Source organism: Bufo gargarizans, chromosome 4, assembly GCF_014858855.1.
Source record: "Bufo gargarizans isolate SCDJY-AF-19 chromosome 4, ASM1485885v1, whole genome shotgun sequence".
Lineage (NCBI taxonomy): Eukaryota > Metazoa > Chordata > Amphibia > Anura > Bufonidae > Bufo > Bufo gargarizans.
In genome coordinates this window covers 143,347,204-143,365,443 of record NC_058083.1, presented here as the reverse complement: position 1 = coordinate 143,365,443, position 18,240 = coordinate 143,347,204, and the positions used below count along the sequence as shown (strand labels likewise).

The following is an 18,240-nucleotide window of genomic DNA, read 5'->3' as shown; positions in this document are numbered from 1 at the left end:
GGTAAATCCTTTGTCTAAGCAGATATCTGCCTGTTGTTACCAGTGTACTGTCCTTTCTACATGCAGATCTTTCAAATGGCTTGTTAAAACAGTCGGTTGCTGCTTGCTAATGAACAAATATCTGCACATCTTATAGGAACCCCAAGTTCTGCCTTACCCACACCTATTGTTCATACACCCTATGCCCCTGGCCAAGGAGGCAGAACAAGATAATGGGAGTGAAGGATATTCGGTTTCTTTAAGGATAATAAAAACGCATTACTTTCAGTATGGTTGGCATATCTGTATTGTAAATCCTACATAAAAGCTTAAACAATGTCCATTGATCCTTTGCATCCGAGTATAGAACAAGCTAGCCTTAGTATCCCCATCGTGATTCTTTATAATGGATATGGTTTATCTAATTATTTCTTCACACTCCAAGCTCCAAGTCTTCTAATTCCTTCAGAAGAGCATCCTCTTTCTGGATCTTCTCAATCTGTGCGAGAGGAGCATACAATTAGATAACAATCTGTATCTTTACTGCCAAGTAACATGCTGTCTGGGAAATAGAGAACATGCTTATACTTCAGAAAGCCATAAGGACGAGGAGGGGGATTATAATACTTCTCAGACATAAGCAAGGTCCTTTAATTTATATAAAAAATAAAAATAAAAAATGATGACATTGCACACTGAAATCTTGTAAGTAGTTACACTATTGGGAGCCAGCCCCTCTGAGAACCATTTACCTTTTTTCCTCATTTATATAGAAATATTCACCCATATAACAGGGTAAGAATTATTAAAGTGGTTGTCCAAGTTATATTTATTGATGACCTATCCCCAGGATAGGTCATCAATATCAGATCGTCCGGGGTCCGACACCCGGCACCCCCTCCGATCAGCTGTTTGAAGAGAAGGCGTGCGTGGTGTCAGCACTGCCTCCTCTTCACTGTTTACCTTCTAGCCGTTACATCTGCAGTGGTGAGCAGGTGTAATTACACCCAAGCCTTCCTATTGAAATTAATGGGACGGCTTGGGTGTAATTACACCTGCTCACCACTGCAGATGCAACGGCTAGAAGGTAAACAGTGAAGAGGAGGCAGCGCTGACACCGCGCACGCCTTCTCTTCAAACAGCTGATTGGAGGAGGTGCTGGGTGTCGGACCCCCCGCCGATCTGATATTGATGACCTATCCTGAGGATAGGTCATCAATAAATATAACTTGGACAACCCCTTTAAGGGCTTATTTAAACAACCGTACGAATGGGTCCGCATCTGTTCCACAATTTTGCGCAAAAGGTGCGGACCCGGTAATTTCAATGGGGCCGTGGAACGGATCATCATTTTTTATTTTATATTTCATTTTGTTTTCTATGTGTAAACACTCCTTGGTGGACTATACACAAGTACAGGTTTTGCAGGGATGGTTGCCACAGGGATAAAAACCTGTGCTGTGCAACCAGTAGTTTGTTTATTACTGGTCTTGAGGTCGCTATGTGCGATTCTTTGGCCTATTGTAAAGGCCACCAAGGAGTTTTTACACATAGAAAATAAAACGAAATATAAAAACTAATAATTGTAACACGGAAGTCATCATCTATAAGATCACGTGTACAGCCTGTAAATTCATATATAGAGGCAGCACCATCAGAAAACTAAAAATACGCTTTCGAGAGCATTTAAATGATATGTCCAATAAAAACAAAAACTGCAGCGTTTCAGGAGCGTCAAAACACTTCATAGAAAGACTTGAAGGTAGAACAGCTTCCCTTAAAATCACTGGCATTGAAAAAGTTAAACCTCAAAAGGAGACTGGGCGATAAAAAAAAAAAAAAATCATATTAAGCATACTGGATTTTCACTTTAAATACTGTGCATCCACATGGAATGAATTACCGCTCAGATATTTTGTTACACAATTAATGTTTATTTTTTTATATGTTATGTATACTTGTGTAATTTGCTTTGTGAATATAATCATGCACAACTATAAACATGACCTAAATGGTTAATATACTAGGGGCGGCGGTAACCAGTAGAGCAGTTTACAGCTGAGGTTGTTTGTGATTTAGCGCCTCCCATTTCATTTAAATAGCGATCATGTTTTAGTTGTACATTTTATATTATCCTGACCTGTATAGGCTGAGAAGCGTCAGATTTCTGACAAGAGGGACATTGCTCTGTACATTTTAACAGAAGTAATAAAGATTTTCTTGGTTTTACTTGCTGGATCCACTTCGGTTTTTGTTGCATGTTTGGAGGGTGTTAATTAGAGATGAGCTTATTTAATATTTAGAAAATTTGTTTACGCTTCGTTTGGTGGTAAAAGCAGAATTGCGTTATGCATTCCGTTACCACAGACCATAACGCAATTCTATGATGGAATGCATAACGGAATGCCTTTAGAGGCATTCAGTTATACATTCTGTCATAATAGAAGTCTATGGGCTGCAAAACGGATCAGTCCCATTTCCGTTATGCAGGGGAGTCCTCTCCCTATAATAGACTTCTATTATGATGGAATGAATAATAGAATTGCGTAATGGTCCGTGGTAACGGAATCCATAACGCAATACTGCTTTTACCACCAAGCGAAGCGTGAACAAATTTCACAACTTCGCTCATCTCTAGTGTTAATACAATCGGGATCCATGCTGAGCAGGTCAGATGACCTATCCACCTGAGAGCTGGAAATTGCTACTTTAAGTATGGCTACATTTACACAAACTTATTATTTTTTTCTGTGTCCGTTCTGTTTTGCTATCCGCATCCGTATGTCCGTTCTGTAGCCCCACAAAAACAAACAAAAAAAAAATGAACATGTCCTATTCTTGTCTGTTTTTGGCGGACCGTAAAAAAAACACATACGGTCATGTGAATGTAGCCTAAGGGCCCTTGCACATGACCATATGCCCTCCGAGACATACCGGTCCGTGAGCGGGCCATATGTCCCAGAGCAGCATTGATCGTGCACACGGGAGCACACAACATCATAGAATATAATGATGCTGTGCACATCAGGCCGCCCACGGCAACTATTGTCCTGCACTCATAAAATCATATGAGTGCAGGACAATAGTCCCATGGGCGGCCCGACCGTGTGCACGATCAATGCCACTCTGGGACATATGGCCCGCTAACGGACTGTATGTCTCGGAGGGCATATCGTCGTGTGCAAGAAGCCTAACCCGGAGTCCAGAAATCTATTGTAATACACTGACAACATTATGTCAGTGTACTTCAGTAGATTCCAGGACTCTCAGAGTCACACAGCATTATAAGTGATTATAATGCTATGAGATCCTGTCAGAGGAGTGGAGGCCAGAATGGGACCTCTTACTGACACAAGCTGCGAGTTCCTCACATTCATCTCGCTCTTGTGTGTCTCGCCTAACTGCACACATTGTGTGGATTATGTCTTTTTTATTTTTTTGCACAGATTCTCATGTGGAATAATCTCAGCGTAATACAGTACCCGCAAAGTGTATGAGATGTCACAAAACTCATGTGCACTTTGCTTTTGCATACCATGCAGAAATTGACCTGTTGTGTGGATTTTGAAATTCTCAGCATGTCAATTCTTTGTGCGGATTTCAACTCTTTCAATACAAGGGACAGATCTGCACCACAAATTGCAAGTAACACATGTGGTTTTTGGTGCAGAAAAGCACAGAAATCCACACAAGAATTAGAATGTGGAACTTCTGCAGAACAGCCCGCTCCAGTGTGCAAGTAGCCTAAAGGTTCTTTTACACAGGTAAATGAATTGCCCGTGACAAGAGTTGATCAGTGATACAGGAAATCAATTGGAGCTAGTACGATATTTCCCCCTATCACACATAACCCAGTCCATTTTACAAAGACCAATGATTGGTCGAACATACCTTTGTTCCGTTTTTTAGGATGAATGTATTTAGTGACTGATCAGTTTTGGTTTCACACAACCACATCCTAACGGAACGGATGTATGCTGATGTGCAAAATCAAAACGGCTCCGTTTAATTCCAGTATTGAGATGCTCTGCCGGATCTCAATACTGGAATTAACAAAGCAAGTGTGAAAGTAGCCTAAAAGGACCCTTACGTTGTTTTTTGTCTGTTTGGGAGATCTGCTTTTGACAAATGATAATTTTTAAGTCTACACTAAAGACGCAATCAAAGGCAAACAAGCATTTTCTGGTTTGTCGGCTGATCGCGGACATACTTTCACTGGGTAATGACTGGGAATAAAGGTTCGTTTAACCAATCACCGGCCTGTGTAAAAGGGCCTCGAGACTGAGAATGCTCTGATGCATAGAAAAGGACAGACTTACCTGGTTCTTTTCCAGTGACTTGCCAGATGCTTGTAAGTCCTTAAGTTGTTCAATTGCTTTTAGTTTCTGTAAAACAATGTCTACGTTAATAGCCGATTGTCAAATAGAGCACCCTCAGAAAGGCAAATACCTGGATGTGCAGAGAAAACAGGATTGACAGTGCTTTGCGATTTACACTAATATATATATATATATAGATAGAGAGAGAGAGAGAGATTTATATTGTAGATCAAGTCTTTACATATTTTAAAAACTACATATGATTTAGTATGTGATCGGTGTTGGTCTCATGCTCATATGTGCTCACATTGCTGAGAAAAATGATGTTTCAATATGTGCAAATGAGTCTCTAGGATCATTGGGGGCGCGACAATTGGAGCCTCTGCGTTCTCTGCACTTTGATTGACAGGATCAGGCAGTGAAAATGTGATCACGCCTGGCCCAGACTTCTCCCAAAGTCAAAGTGCAGTTGGCGCTGCAATTGCAGAGAGAACTGAGCCTCTGTGTAATGACAACGCCCCCATTGCTCCTAGAGGCTCATTTGCATATATTAAAACATAATTTTTCTCAGCTATGCGGATACATGTGAACATGGGACCAAACGGTAACGTTAAAATTGGGAAAACCCTCGCAAAAATGTCACTTTTTTTATTGTAGATTTTTAATTTCTGTCTGCAGTACATCTTGTTGGCGCAGAACTCAGGGGAGACTATTGCCTTTTTAACCCCTTAGTGACATTCATTTTAGCCTTAAGGACCAATAATATTTTTCCCCTTTGTGTTCTAGCAGTCATAATTTTTTTCTTCTAAATGTTTTTTTTTTTTTTTTTTTGGGGGGAATTAGTTGTAGGTTTTTTAGGAACCATTTTGGGGTGTATGTATAGTTTATTAAATAACTTATTTTATTTTTAGGGGGAAAGATAAAAAAACAGCAATTTTTACATTATTTTGTGTAATATTTTTTTTTTACGGTGTTCACTGTGTGGTAAAAATAACAATTTTATCTGGGTCCGTACAGTGATAATACCACATTTCTATAAATTTTTACTATTTTTCTCTCCTCCTGTAGCCTGTCAGCTCTGCAACTGCTCCCTCAAGCTCGTCCACACTGACAGGGAGGGTGGGCGGCTACTTTATCTGCTCAGTTCTCTGGTTTGGTACCAGCTATGTGTATTGTTCGAAAACTGGCATTCCAAACTTTCAGACAATACCAGAATGACAGCAATATGTTCAGTACAGGGGAATATATCACTGATAGAAATCGGGATGCTGTGAATGCAGCTGAAAGTGAAAATAAAAGCAGGTTTTACCTATGATTATTCCGCAATTTCTAACAGTGATTTTTCCTCTGTTGCTGTCATTTTGGTCTTGTATGAAAGGCAGTTAGAGGGGTTCTCCAGGAATAAAAAAAAAAAAATGAAAATACTTAAATATTATTTTAAAATAAATATATTCACAAATACTTTTTATTACTTAGAACGGCTTGTTTTGTCTAGGGAGCAATCATTAGGAGAAATAAAATGGCCACAGTCCTATCAGTACACACAAAACCTGTCCTAATCACACAGAAAGACAAGTTACTTCACAACACTGAGGTAAAGAGCTGCCTTTTCCTCCTCTCTGCTCTGCTTGTCAGGAATCATGATCCTGAATACAGGTGAATCTCTGTGGAAATGGAGAAGATAAGGACATGAGAGGAGGGTTAGGTGTGGCTGATGAGCAGCAGCACTTGTTTACAGTCTCCATTGCCACAGCAACACATTACCACAGTCTGTCCTGATCGCCCCCTCTGTACTTCATGTCTCCTCATGAACTAAATTCCACAGAGATTCAGCTAAAGTTCTTATCATCTGTATTGAGGATCAAAAAAGTGTTGTAAAGTAACTTGTCCTCATGTGTGATCAGGATAGGTTTAGTGTGAACTAATTGGACAGCGGCCATTTTGTTTCCCCTGATGATTGCTCCCCAGACAAAATGAGCCATTATAAATAATGAAAGGTATTAAAGTATTTTTATTTTCATAATTCCCGGAGAACCCCTTTAAGTACATTTTACACAGTTAGGTGGTTAAGCCAGCCCATAGCTCTGCAGCTTCCTGTTCCTTCCTGGCTGTGCTCCTGTCCATATGGTGGCCGTAGATAGAGGGGCTTCCTGGAGGGTAAGACAGGAGGCAGGCCACATAAGGGGCTTCAGTAATAAGGAATATAGCGCAGAAAGTGAAACAAGTATACGTATATTAGTAAGTGGCTTACAGTCATCATTAACATTCATTGGTATGCAGTACCACTAAAATAACCAACCCCTTTAAGTCGGTACTAAAATGTAGTTAGGTTTGCATTACAGTAATATAACTTGCCTGTTACTGTGACACATCTGTATAAAATATCCAGTGTATCATTTATATGTACCGAAATACACTGCAGCAGGTCATATTGAATTCTGCTACCGTGAACCATGTGTATTCACCATGTCATATTTTTCTTGAACACACGATGAGTAGCGGCAACAACAACCATTTGCAATGTGCTTTTCTCAAACAAGGTACTGAAAGTGCAGGGATAGTTGTGGAGCAGGGGAGTTAGTGGCTGCCATGAAGGCGCTGATCCCCAACATCCCCCTAGGGTTAATTTCATAGGAATTCAATTTACCTCATTTAACCTACATTTTATTCCGTGCAGAAACCCAGACAAACACAGGGAGAACATATGAGCTCCATGCAGATGTTGCCCTTGGGCAGACTGAAACCAGTACTCCAGAACTGCAAGGCACCAGGGCTAACCACTGAGCCATTCATGGGAAACGGTACAGCAGATATCAGACTTGCACTTCCAGAAAAACCTTGCATTTGAATTATTGCCGTTATATACCCACCTTTTTCACGTTCTTAATCTTTTTATCAGTCTCGGGGTCTCCAGTTGTTTCAGTGGTTGGGGCAGCGTTCAGGCTGACCTCCAAGACTGGTTCAGATGGTTCATCTGCTTTTGCCTCCTAGAAAAACAAAGACAACCTTTCTCAGGTTCAGTTCACATCAGGTTTTTACCATACAATTGGTAGTATACAGTAGGAAAAAAAAATTTTTAAGTAACCTAACGTACAGTATACTATACAATAATTGGATTTTTTGTACTCACCGTAAAATCCTTTTCTCGTAGTAGGCATTGGGGGACACAGCACCATGGGTATATGTCCAACTACCACTAGGAGGCACTAGACACAAAAAGTGTTGGCTCCTCCCAGGTGGGCTATACCCTCTCCACAGGCACGAGGCTATTCAGTTTGTACCAAAAGCAGTAGGAGAGAGAAGAAAAGCAAGGAACCAACAACTCCCGTACCGGGAAAGATCAAGAGACCAGCCCGGAGAAGCGGAAGTAAAAACATAGGGTGGGATCTGTGTCCCCCAATGCCTACTACGAGAAAAGGATTTTACGGTGAGTACAAAAAATCCAATTTTCTCGTGCATGGCATTGGGGGACACAGCACCATGGGACGTCCCAAAGCAGTCCCTGAGGGTGGGAAAAGAAGAGACGTGCCACCGGCTGGGCATACAGGTGCAGGAGAATGTGACCATGTGACCCAACAGGAAAAAACACGGAATGGGCAAGAGGTCTCATAACAAGGAAGAAACCTCAGAAGAAGCAGGGAAGACTGCCAGCACCCCAGGACAAATGTCTGGAAGAAAATCCCAAATGCAAGAAGGTGGCAAAAGGGAACACCAAGCGCAGCCAAGGGCTGGAGAAAAAAATTAGGACAGCACTGCGTGTTGGATCGACCCAACGCCCTACATTGTCTCAGACCCATAAACCTGTGGCCATCCCCTGAAAGGCCAGGGGAGAAAAGAAACAGGGAAGCACTGGAAATCAAACGAGTGAGGGAAGCCATAGCAAGGCTCACATGTGAAGGGAGAGGGACTCCCCTCACCGCAAGGCCAGGTGAAGAAGCCAAGCGCCCCATGTAAAGGCGAAAACCCAAGGCTGCTAGAGGAAACTGCCAACCCTTGGAGAAGGAGGGGGTTGTAGGTAAAAGCCAGGAACAAAGAACGATCGCTCCTGCGTCCCCAAAAACAGGAAACGAGGCACAAGCCTCCGAAAACAAGATAGCACTGTAAAGCGCAAGACCAGAGGAAACTCTGGGCATGTGAAGTATCATGGAAAAAAGGAACCAGAGACAGGCCCAGGCAACCTTGGCAGGAACACACTGGACTGACAGACATGGGAGTAGAAGAAGAGCACTCCAAACAGCCTAAGGAGGAAGGGGTCTACAACAGGAGGAGGTCCCTCCCGAAGGAGACCATACGGTGGAATTGCAAACCGTAGCACCAAACCACTCAATACCAGGTACTTTACGTGGGAGGATGGAAAAAAAAAGACAAATCCCAAGAGGACCTCAAATGAACAGGGACAGGGACTCCAGAAAGGAGTACCCAGATGGGGTCACAAGGAACCAGGAGCTGAACCACCGGAAGACAACGCAAGCCAGCATATCCAGGAAAGGCGAAAAGAAACCGCCATAGGGGAAGGGACATTGGCCATGGACAACTAGCCGCACCAAAAACATTGACCAGCAAACCGTAAACATTGTCCCAGAGAGGGCAAGTACAGCAGCTCGGAGGTACCACAAAACGACAGACATCGATATGCATAAGGAATGCAGAAGTCGCCATGAAAAAACCGGGGTAGCCTACATAGAAATGTAGAAACCAGCTGCGACCGGCATACAGAAAACTTCCAGGGGGGAGAAAGTACCAGACAGGTGCAGACGACAGCAAGGTCCAAGAGGACTGCCCCTTCGCCATGTAGCACAACTAAGCAGAAAATACAAGGGAATACCGAAAACACCTGGACCCAGAAGGAACTACGGGGCCCTGTCCGATACCAGAGCAATCAGCTGAAAATTCAGACAGGTGTGTGTGGCGCTCAGAGGTCCTGTCCTTGACCCGACAGGGAGGACGTCCAGCAATGATAAAAGCCGTGGACCCAGAAGGATACCGTGAGGCGGACATCCAGCGATGACCGAAAACCACTGCCGCGGCCGATGCTCACCAGCTACATGTCCAAACAAGGTAGAAGATCCAGTGGAGATCCTTGTACTACACCAGGAATGGCCCGCTCAGCAATAGGAAACAATGTGAGTACTCCCCTATAACATGGGGTAACGCGGAGCACAGCATACCGTAGGACCTTAAAGAGAAAGCAAGAGCAACTCTAGCACAAAGGCCAACAACCACCTGGCCATGGAGTAGGAGGTTGAATGAGGACCACCCGCCGGACCAGACAGATCAGTCATATACTGGAGCTACCAGAAGCAGCACTAGACCGATAAGGTGGGGGATGGGCTGACCCACCCCTGCCAGATATGGTAACCATGCACATGCTGAACAAGGGTGACCTGGTGCTGACAGTGCCTTGAGCGGCACAAGGAGACCAATGAGGACGACAGTAACGGAGTGGCAGACGTATGGAAGAACCAAACGGATGGAACCAACATCTGCAGCACAGATTAGAACCCGTGGGCAGAAAACACCTAGTAAGAAAGAAACTGTCTGGGCCACAGATCGCACCACAGGGCCCAGCACTTGGGGTACTACAAACACACGCCTAAAATAAAGGTAAAGTGGCTGCATGTTGCCGACCAAGGAGAGTGGAAACATAGCCACAGCATCTGGGGATGCGACAGCATTCGGAGGGTACAGGTACACAACCTGTAAAGTAGAAATATGGCTGTGAAGAGGAACTTCATTTAAGATCGAAGCAATGTGGCCGCATGGTGCACCCCAGACCCAGAGAGGTGCAACAGCAACTGCGTTAACAATGGAACCCATAGGGCCGCACGGTACCACAAAGAACAAGACAGGTGCACACTACAATCAGGTAGGTGCAATGGCAACAGAAACAGGGCCGCATAGTACACCATAGAAGCCAGACAGGTGTAACGGCTGCAGCATCAAAGACGGTTCAGGAACTCTACCTATGAAGGAAGTAAGATGGCTGTTTGGTGCACACTATGATGAGGTAGGTGCAATGGCCACGGCAACTGGAGGAGGCCTCAAAATCTCGTCCTGTAAGGGAGAGAAAATGCCACATGGTACACCATAAAGCCGGACAGGAGGAACGGCTACCACATCCGGAGATGGTGCAGGTACTCTACCTGTTAAGGGATCAAGGTGGCAGGGAACAGACAGGTGTAACTGAACCGGACAGGGGCAACTCTATGGCAATAGAAAGTGGCCTCTATATCTCGCCCGTAGGGAGAAATGTTGCCGCCTGGAAGACAATAGAGCCCGCCAGGGGTATCGACCACAGCACCGGAGATGGCGTAGGTACTCTACCTATGAAGGAAGCAAAATGGCTGGGAATAGACAGGTGCAATTTCAACGGCAATTAAAGGCGGCCTGTAAATCTCGCCAGAAAGGGAGAAATAGTGCCGCACGGAACACCATAGCGCCAGCCAGGGGAATTGGCTACAGCATCAGGAGATGGCGTAGATACTCTACCTATGACGGGAGCAAAGTGGCTGGGAACAGACAGGTGCAATTGCAACGGCAATCGAAGCGGCCTGTACATCTCGCCCGGAAGGGAGAAATAGTGCTGTATGGAACACCCCAGAGCCAGCCAGGAGTAATGGCTTCAGCATCTGGAGTAGGTGTAGGTACACTACCTATGAAAAGGGGCAAGGCAGCTGTACAATTGCTCTTAACTCCCCAACCTACAGGAGGCGATAGCCGAGCTAACCGCTTGCCCAGAACAGGAACCCCCTGTAATGAGGTAGAGTGGCGAACACCACCACCAGGATGGGGACCCTGTGGAAACACTCTCAAATATGTAGAGGATAGCCCCTGGTATAGGGGAACCAGGAAGGCTTGTCAGGGACAGCCTATGGCAGTGGTGCAGGCATCCCCCTGTTAAGGAGAAGGCGTACGTATCAGAGACACCGCGTAGGTGACTCAGTATGCTAAACACGGGGACGGCTGCCTTACCTGTGCGGTTGAATACCTGTGCGGTCAGGGGAGCACCATCCGAAAATCCACTAGAGGGGATACCAACCCTGGGTAGGAAAGGTTCCTCCGTCCACATTCGTCTTGACCTCCCAGAGGGCTTCTGTATGGAGGAAGACCGCCTGATGCTCTGTTCCGAGGGAATCGGCGCAGAGGTGTCCCCAGAGGCAACGGATGGGGTGACAGGAAGGATTCGTCACCAGCCTCAGGCCTGTCCTGGGGGGGATCCGAGGATGCCGAGGAGGGGTGGTACCCCGTTGAGACCACCCGAGGGAGTACCGTGAGCTACCCCTAGCCGAACCCGGGTGCAGGTACCCCTAACTGAGCGTGCCCCATCTGCAGGGAGGACCCTGGGAGGGCAGAGGTGGCCGCAATTTGGATTGGTAGCGGCCAGCGACACCGCCAGGGAGAGGCGGTCAAGGTTCCCATGGCATTGACACGGAGGGAGCCCATTCATGGGGGACCGACACAAAGGGATTGTTCGGGGAAAGGATCTGGGAAGAGGTACTGCACCCAGCAGGGACAGGCTGACCGCACGGCAGCCATTGTTAGACCCAGAGAGGTGCAGACAGCGGACGCACGTGAAAACACGTGGCGACCGAGGAGAGGCTGGGAGAGGAGATGCTCAAAAAGCAGCCAGCAGAGGCTGTCTATCCTGACCCGGACGCCCTGTTCCCCCAAAGAGGCGCTGCAGCAGCTTGTCCCCCCAAAAGAGGTGGTCAGTAGGGCTGCAGGGGACATAAAGCAATTGAGGGGAGGGAAGGGGTTAACCACCCCCTTCAGCAGAAAAAACACGTTAGCCCAGGAAAGGGTGAAGAGATAGCCCCTCCCAAGGGCCGGGCGGGGCTCAGAAAAGCCCGGGAAGCAAGGAGGAGGGGCCGGGAAGATTGCGGCCTAGCGGGCCCAAAAGCCGGGGCCTCGATTTATTAAGGCGGCCGGGAATGGAGCGAGGGGGGCGGGGCGAACCGCGGCCGACAGAGGGCCCACCGAATCATAAAATAGGTGAGGAGGGTAGGGGGGGAGAAGCGACACCTAGGGACAGGTGGATCAGGGCAAACGGAGCACCTGGGAGCCGGGAACGGGCCACAGAAGATGAGGCCTAGTCCCGGCAGAAGCCGGGGACTAAAGTAGCGGAGAAGCCAGGGAGAAGACTGTGTGGCCAGGGAGGAGAGAAAAGACCAACCAAGGGGGAAGAGAAGGGAGGGGAAACAAGAATATAACCCCCCCCAGAAAAAAGGGGGGGTTGGCTAGGGGGAAGATGGAGGCTCCCCAGGACCCCCAGCTAAGGTGGATCCCATCCCCCTGGCCACAGGAGGGAACCTAACCCTGGGGCAGGGACACAGGGACAGGGGAGTATACTCACCATCAGATATACTCACCATCCGATGTCTTCGGGCGCAGCAGGGTCACCCCTTCGGCAGACTCAACACGGAAACCGTGGGAATGCCGGCAAGCCACTGCGGATGCAGTCCGTGGGGACTGGGTGACCGGCGATGGTACCGAAGTACGCGCCCGCAGGGGAGCAACTAAAGTGGAACACGATGGAGCCCCAGCCTGCAGCAGGTATAACGGTGGAGAACACCGAGACCTGCGGAAGAGAGAAAAAAGAAAAGAATAAAAATAAAAAACAGCAGAACCTGCAAAAAAGCAGGACAGGTCTGCCTCCTACGGACACTAGACTAAAACTGAATAGCCTCGTGCCTGTGGAGAGGGTATAGCCCACCTGGGAGGAGCCAACACTTTTTGTGTCTAGTGCCTCCTAGTGGTAGTTGGACATATACCCATGGTGCTGTGTCCCCCAATGCCATGCACGAGAAATGCATAATGATCTGGATAGCTTCTTTTTTTTTTTACTCAATTGAAAAACATGAGATGACGTACCACAAAAAACATGCACGTTAAAGGGGTTGTCTGGCCTAATTAAAAAAATTAAACTAATGGCAGGCAGAGTGTTAAAGAAGAAAAAAACACCTTACCTTTCAAAGCACTCTCTGTTATAGTGCTGCTGCTCCCGGTGGTCCAGAAGTGACAGTGTCTGTTCTAGATTACGAGACCAGAGCAGCCACCCACTGTGCAAGAATGGCACGTCCAAATAGTTTATGAACACACACACAGTTTTTTTTAGTTAGGCTGGACAACCCCTTTAAGGTTGTTTTAGTTTTGAATTTTTTATTTTTTTTTATAATAAAAGTTAATGACAGCTATACTCAAAATGTATGGAGACAAAATGAGAGAATCTTCGGTAACCCCTGGAAAAATAAATAAAAGGGAGGGTATCTCAACTGGATCCAAAACTATGTTTTTTGACGGATTTATATATAAAAAAAAAAAATTATAAAAAAAAAAATCTCTTTGGCTGTATCCTTTTTTCTACGTAATCTTTTTATATTTTTTACATCGTGAATGAGAAAACAAGTGACTCTACGAGGCATCTGATCAGCACAAACTAGGACGTCATAAAGACTGCAGCGCCTGTCCCTTCTTTGTGCGACTAGTCTCATTTCTATTGGCCTGTCTCTCAGTATATACACAAGCCCTGCAGTACCTGCTTAGCAGCTTTCTTTGCCTCCCTCTTTTTTTGGTTCTTTAAAGCGGCTTTGGACAGAGGCTTGTCAGCGGACTGAGGCTTTGTGCTCTGTGGAGGCTCCTCTTCGTGCTGAAGTGAACATTAAATCCATGAACACAAATATACTGTATACATTTCTAGACTTATTAATTGCATAGATATCTTGTCCTTCCTTATATTCCAAGTTTACATATGCTACAATTTAAAAAGGATGATTTAAAGGTCAAGGATCAGCAGAACCTGCATACTCAATGGACAAGCTATAATGATGAGCGTGAAAGAAGCAACAGTGAATTTGTTTTTAGTGAGGAAAGTGAAATAACCGCGCTAGACTGGCAGTGGCTTACCACCCACAGAAATCCAGCATGCCTGAGCCTGCCCCCCCCCCCCCCAACATCTGCCATCAGGTTAGAGCCCCATGCACATTAGATGGTTGGACAGTCACGAAAAAAATTCACGTGTTCATGTGCCATTCTGCTGTCCACAGAACCAGGACATTCATTCTGCTGGATACTGATCTGCTTTGCCAATATATTGGCAGCTGGATGTGCTGCTGATTGCATGTATTGGTGTCTGGTAAGTGGGGGGTCTCTCCTCTAGGACCTTCACCTGTAGGGGGTTCCCCGACAGTGAAGGTGGCAAATAGCTGTCACATCCAGGAACAGACTGACATGTGTGCTATCATTAAAGTCTATGGCAGTCATTAAAACAGCTTAGCGGGTATGGGCCCCCGATTCTCCTGGCACTTGGGGGTCCACATCTATCAGACATTAATTGGCATATCCTGTGGATTTTCCTTGAAATGGGAAGCTCCTTTAACTAGGGTGTAAATACATTACAAACCATAGCATTAAAATTGACTTTTCCTAGGTGGCACGGGCTTCCCCACATTATCCTAGATCTTTTTTCATGTTCTTAGATCAGCGTTGAAAAGGCGAGTGTCTTTCTTTCATGCGAAACACTTTCCAGGCCTAATATTGGTTTTGGGGTCAGACAAACCCTTTAATACTGAATATTGCTGAAGGTATGAGATCTCTCAGGGGCTTAAGGGTTGGTTCAAGTACACTCCCCTGCCCAAGGCGTCATCGGGTGTGGACAGACAAAACTGCCAGCTGGCCAGTTCTACTGCAAGGCAATGTCCCATGACCCGTCAGAACTCTGCACAGGTCCCATTAATTTATAGAGCATGCATGTTCGATACTCACTGGGCATTGACTAGCTGCCCGACCACCAAGTGTGCCCAATGTACCCGACTGGATGTTTTCTAAGATCAGAAATACATTATGCTCTGGACAATGGTCACTTACCAGTTTATAACTAGTCACTGGCTTATTCCTCAAGGCAGGTGGCCTGTATGCTTGGGCCGGTTTGTTCTCCTCAGCTGGGACTTCGCCTGGCACAGGCTGGAAAACAATGGGTTTTGCTGGAAAGACTCCATCTACAAATGGTTGCCAGGACACCTGCCACAGTTCGGTGTTGTCTGGCACATCATATTTATGCAATATAGAGCCGGTATAGTGCCAAATCTTATATCCATTCCCAACTCGTAATCTTGGGGAACAAGTAGCCGTAACTATGTGCTCCCCATTAGGACACCAGGAGAAAAACGTGGCATCGGTTGCTGTTGGCTTTGAAATAAGTTTGTAATTTTTCACATCCCACACTTCCATTTGTCCCCTCAAGTTTCCAAAACCAGCCAGAACCAATATATGTCCTTGTGGGCTGTAGAAAGCAGCATTCCGAGGGCCAGTGCCAAAATCAAATATGGGGTCACATTTGAGGTTAAAAATGGTGGCCTTGGCAGGCATGAAGCCATAGACAGCACAGAACTCTGTTGCATTTTTGTTCCATACCACATCATAGATTGGACCATTCTTTGCTGGAAAACAGGGAGATAGCAAAAAAAAAAAAAAAAGTATAAGAATACTTGATAATTCTGTAAGATCTCATACCAAAACATGAAAGGTAATAAAAGGTCAGTGCAGTCATTTCACAGTGTGTATACAGCATGAAGGAGAACTGTTCCAAGGCCCATGGGTGTTCAGTGTCCGGTACCATATGTGCAAAAACCTCTCATTACCACTGAGGCAGAAGTATAACATCTTGACGAGTGCTGCAACATGGATAAGGCCCAGACTCCACCATAATCTAGGCTCTGGCCATGACATTCAGGTTGCAGCTTTCTGCTCCAGTGTCTATGAAAGGCATCCCCTGAAGCATGCTACCCCTCCCTCAACCAGTGACAAAGCAACTAAAGCATCTTTCCGAAACATTTTGGAATCACATGTGCAGTTTTTGGTGCAATTTCTTTAAAAGGGTTCTCCGGGAATTTAGAAAATGAAAATACTTAAATATTCCTTTATAATAAATATATTCTAAAATACCTTTCATTAATTATAATGGCTCGTTTCGTCTAGGGACCAATTAGGAGAACCAAAATGGCCACTGTCCTATTACCGCACACAAAACCTGTCCTTATCACACATCCTCCTCTCTGCTCTATTTGTTAGGGATTATGATCCCGAATACAGATAAGATCTTTAGCTGAATCTCTGTAGGAAGGGAGTTCATGAGGAGACGTGAAGTACAGACTATGGTAATGTAGACTGCATACAAGTGCTGCTGCTCATTATCCACATCCCCACCTCCTCTCTGTACTCGTGAACTCCATTCCTACAGAGATTCAGCTAAAGATCATATTAAACTGTATTCAGGATCATAATCCCCGACAATAAAAGCAGAGCGGAGGATGACGCAGCTCTTTAGCATAATGAAGTAACCTGTTCTGCTGTGTGATTAGGACAGGTTTTGTGTGTACTAATAGGACGGCGGCCATTTTATTTCCCCTGATAATTGCTCCTAGACAATACTAGACATTATAACTAAAGAAAAGGTATTTGGGAATATATTTATAATAAAGTAATATTTAAGTATTTTCATTTTCTTAGTTCCCGGAGTACCCCTTTAAACGGGTATTCTGATCTTAGACAATCGGGGCATATCTCTAGGATATGCCCCATTGTCTGATAGGTGCGGGTCCCAGAGCGGGGAGCGCTGTGGCTGGAGGACCCCAGATTTCCCGGGGTCCGTCCACCACCAAGCACTAATCCCTGCCTCTCCCATAGAAGTAAATGGGAGCGGGCCCATGCTCCCATTCATTTTTTGGGGGCAGACGGCAATAGCAATAGAAATGAATGGAGGGCAGGCTGCGCATGAGCTCTCCTTCAATTTCGTGGCTCCGTTCTCGATATAGGTACGGGTCCCAGTGGTATTCTAGCGATATGCCCCCATTGTCTGAGATGAGAAAACCCCTTTAAGCCAAATTCAGGAGTGGATCAAGAAGGAGTGGAAACTATAAAAGGAAGGATTTACACTAATCCTTCTTGCTGGAACCACTTCTGGCTTTGGCTCAAAAACCTGCATAAAAAGCTGCGTGTGAGACTCCAGCTTTACACAAACAGAAATGGTGCCTCCACATAGCAATTTTATTTACACTTTTATATTTCTGTTATGAAAACAGAACTGGAAACACTGTATTACCAAACCAATCAATAGATATCAAACCAGTGGACTGCTGCAATATTTGCAAGGGCTCAGTAAGGCTTTTTTTTTTTACCATAGAACAGAAATCATGTCCTGTATCCAGATGACCTTACACTTTAGGGCTGTTGCACACGAGCGAGTCGATTGCAGGAATCAGGCTCCGTGTGTGAGCGTGATCTTCTGTTATGGACTTGCAATATATTGATTTCTAAAGCTGTGTGCCTCTACATGACCTTACTTCTACAGGATCACAGTGACATAAAGCTGTCAGTATGATTCTGTAGAAGTAAGGTCATGCAGAGGCACATAGCAGTATAAATCAAGATAATGCCGTGCACTCCTGCAAGTCCAGAGCAGAGGATCATGCTCACACGCGGAGCGCGATTCCCGAAATGGACCTTGTGTGTAACAGCCCTTATGGTTCATACAATGTCAGTACCTAGTTAACCAATTTATTAATGAATGACCCATCTGCAAACTACTGTAATTCTAACGATCTGTCAGCTAAGGCTACTTTCACATTTGCGTTCAGAGCGGATCCGCTCATATAATGCAGACGATGGATTCGTTCAGAACGGATCCGTCTGCATTATATTGTAAAAGTAGCCGCAGACGGATCCGTCCAGACTTTACATTGAAAGTCAATAGGGGACGGATCCGTTTGAAAATTGAGCCATATTGTGTCAAATTCAAACGGATCCGCCCCCATTGACTTACATTGTAAGTCTGGACGGATCCGTTTGCCTCCGCACGGCCAGGCGGACACCCGAACGCTGCAAGCAGCGTTCAGGTGTCCACCTGCTGAGCGGAGCGGAGCCCAAACGCTGCCAGACTGATGCATTC

At 45.6% G+C, this 18,240-nt stretch overlaps 1 protein-coding gene across 1 annotated transcript in view; it reads right to left on the bottom strand.

Annotated features, from left to right (window-relative positions):
• Positions 1 to 268: 268 nt before the first annotated feature.
• Positions 269 to 18,240, bottom strand: part of EIF2A (eukaryotic translation initiation factor 2A) — a 63,846-nt gene continuing 45,874 nt past the window's right edge. Inside the window, exons 10-14 of the mRNA XM_044292334.1 lie at positions 15,162 to 15,733; positions 13,834 to 13,944; positions 7,169 to 7,285; positions 4,299 to 4,364; positions 269 to 478 (exon numbers count right to left, since the gene is read on the bottom strand). Of these exons, the coding sequence (XP_044148269.1) occupies positions 413 to 478; positions 4,299 to 4,364; positions 7,169 to 7,285; positions 13,834 to 13,944; positions 15,162 to 15,733 (932 nt within the window). The 3' untranslated portion in view covers positions 269 to 412. The remainder of the gene's footprint in view (positions 479 to 4,298; positions 4,365 to 7,168; positions 7,286 to 13,833; positions 13,945 to 15,161; positions 15,734 to 18,240) is intronic.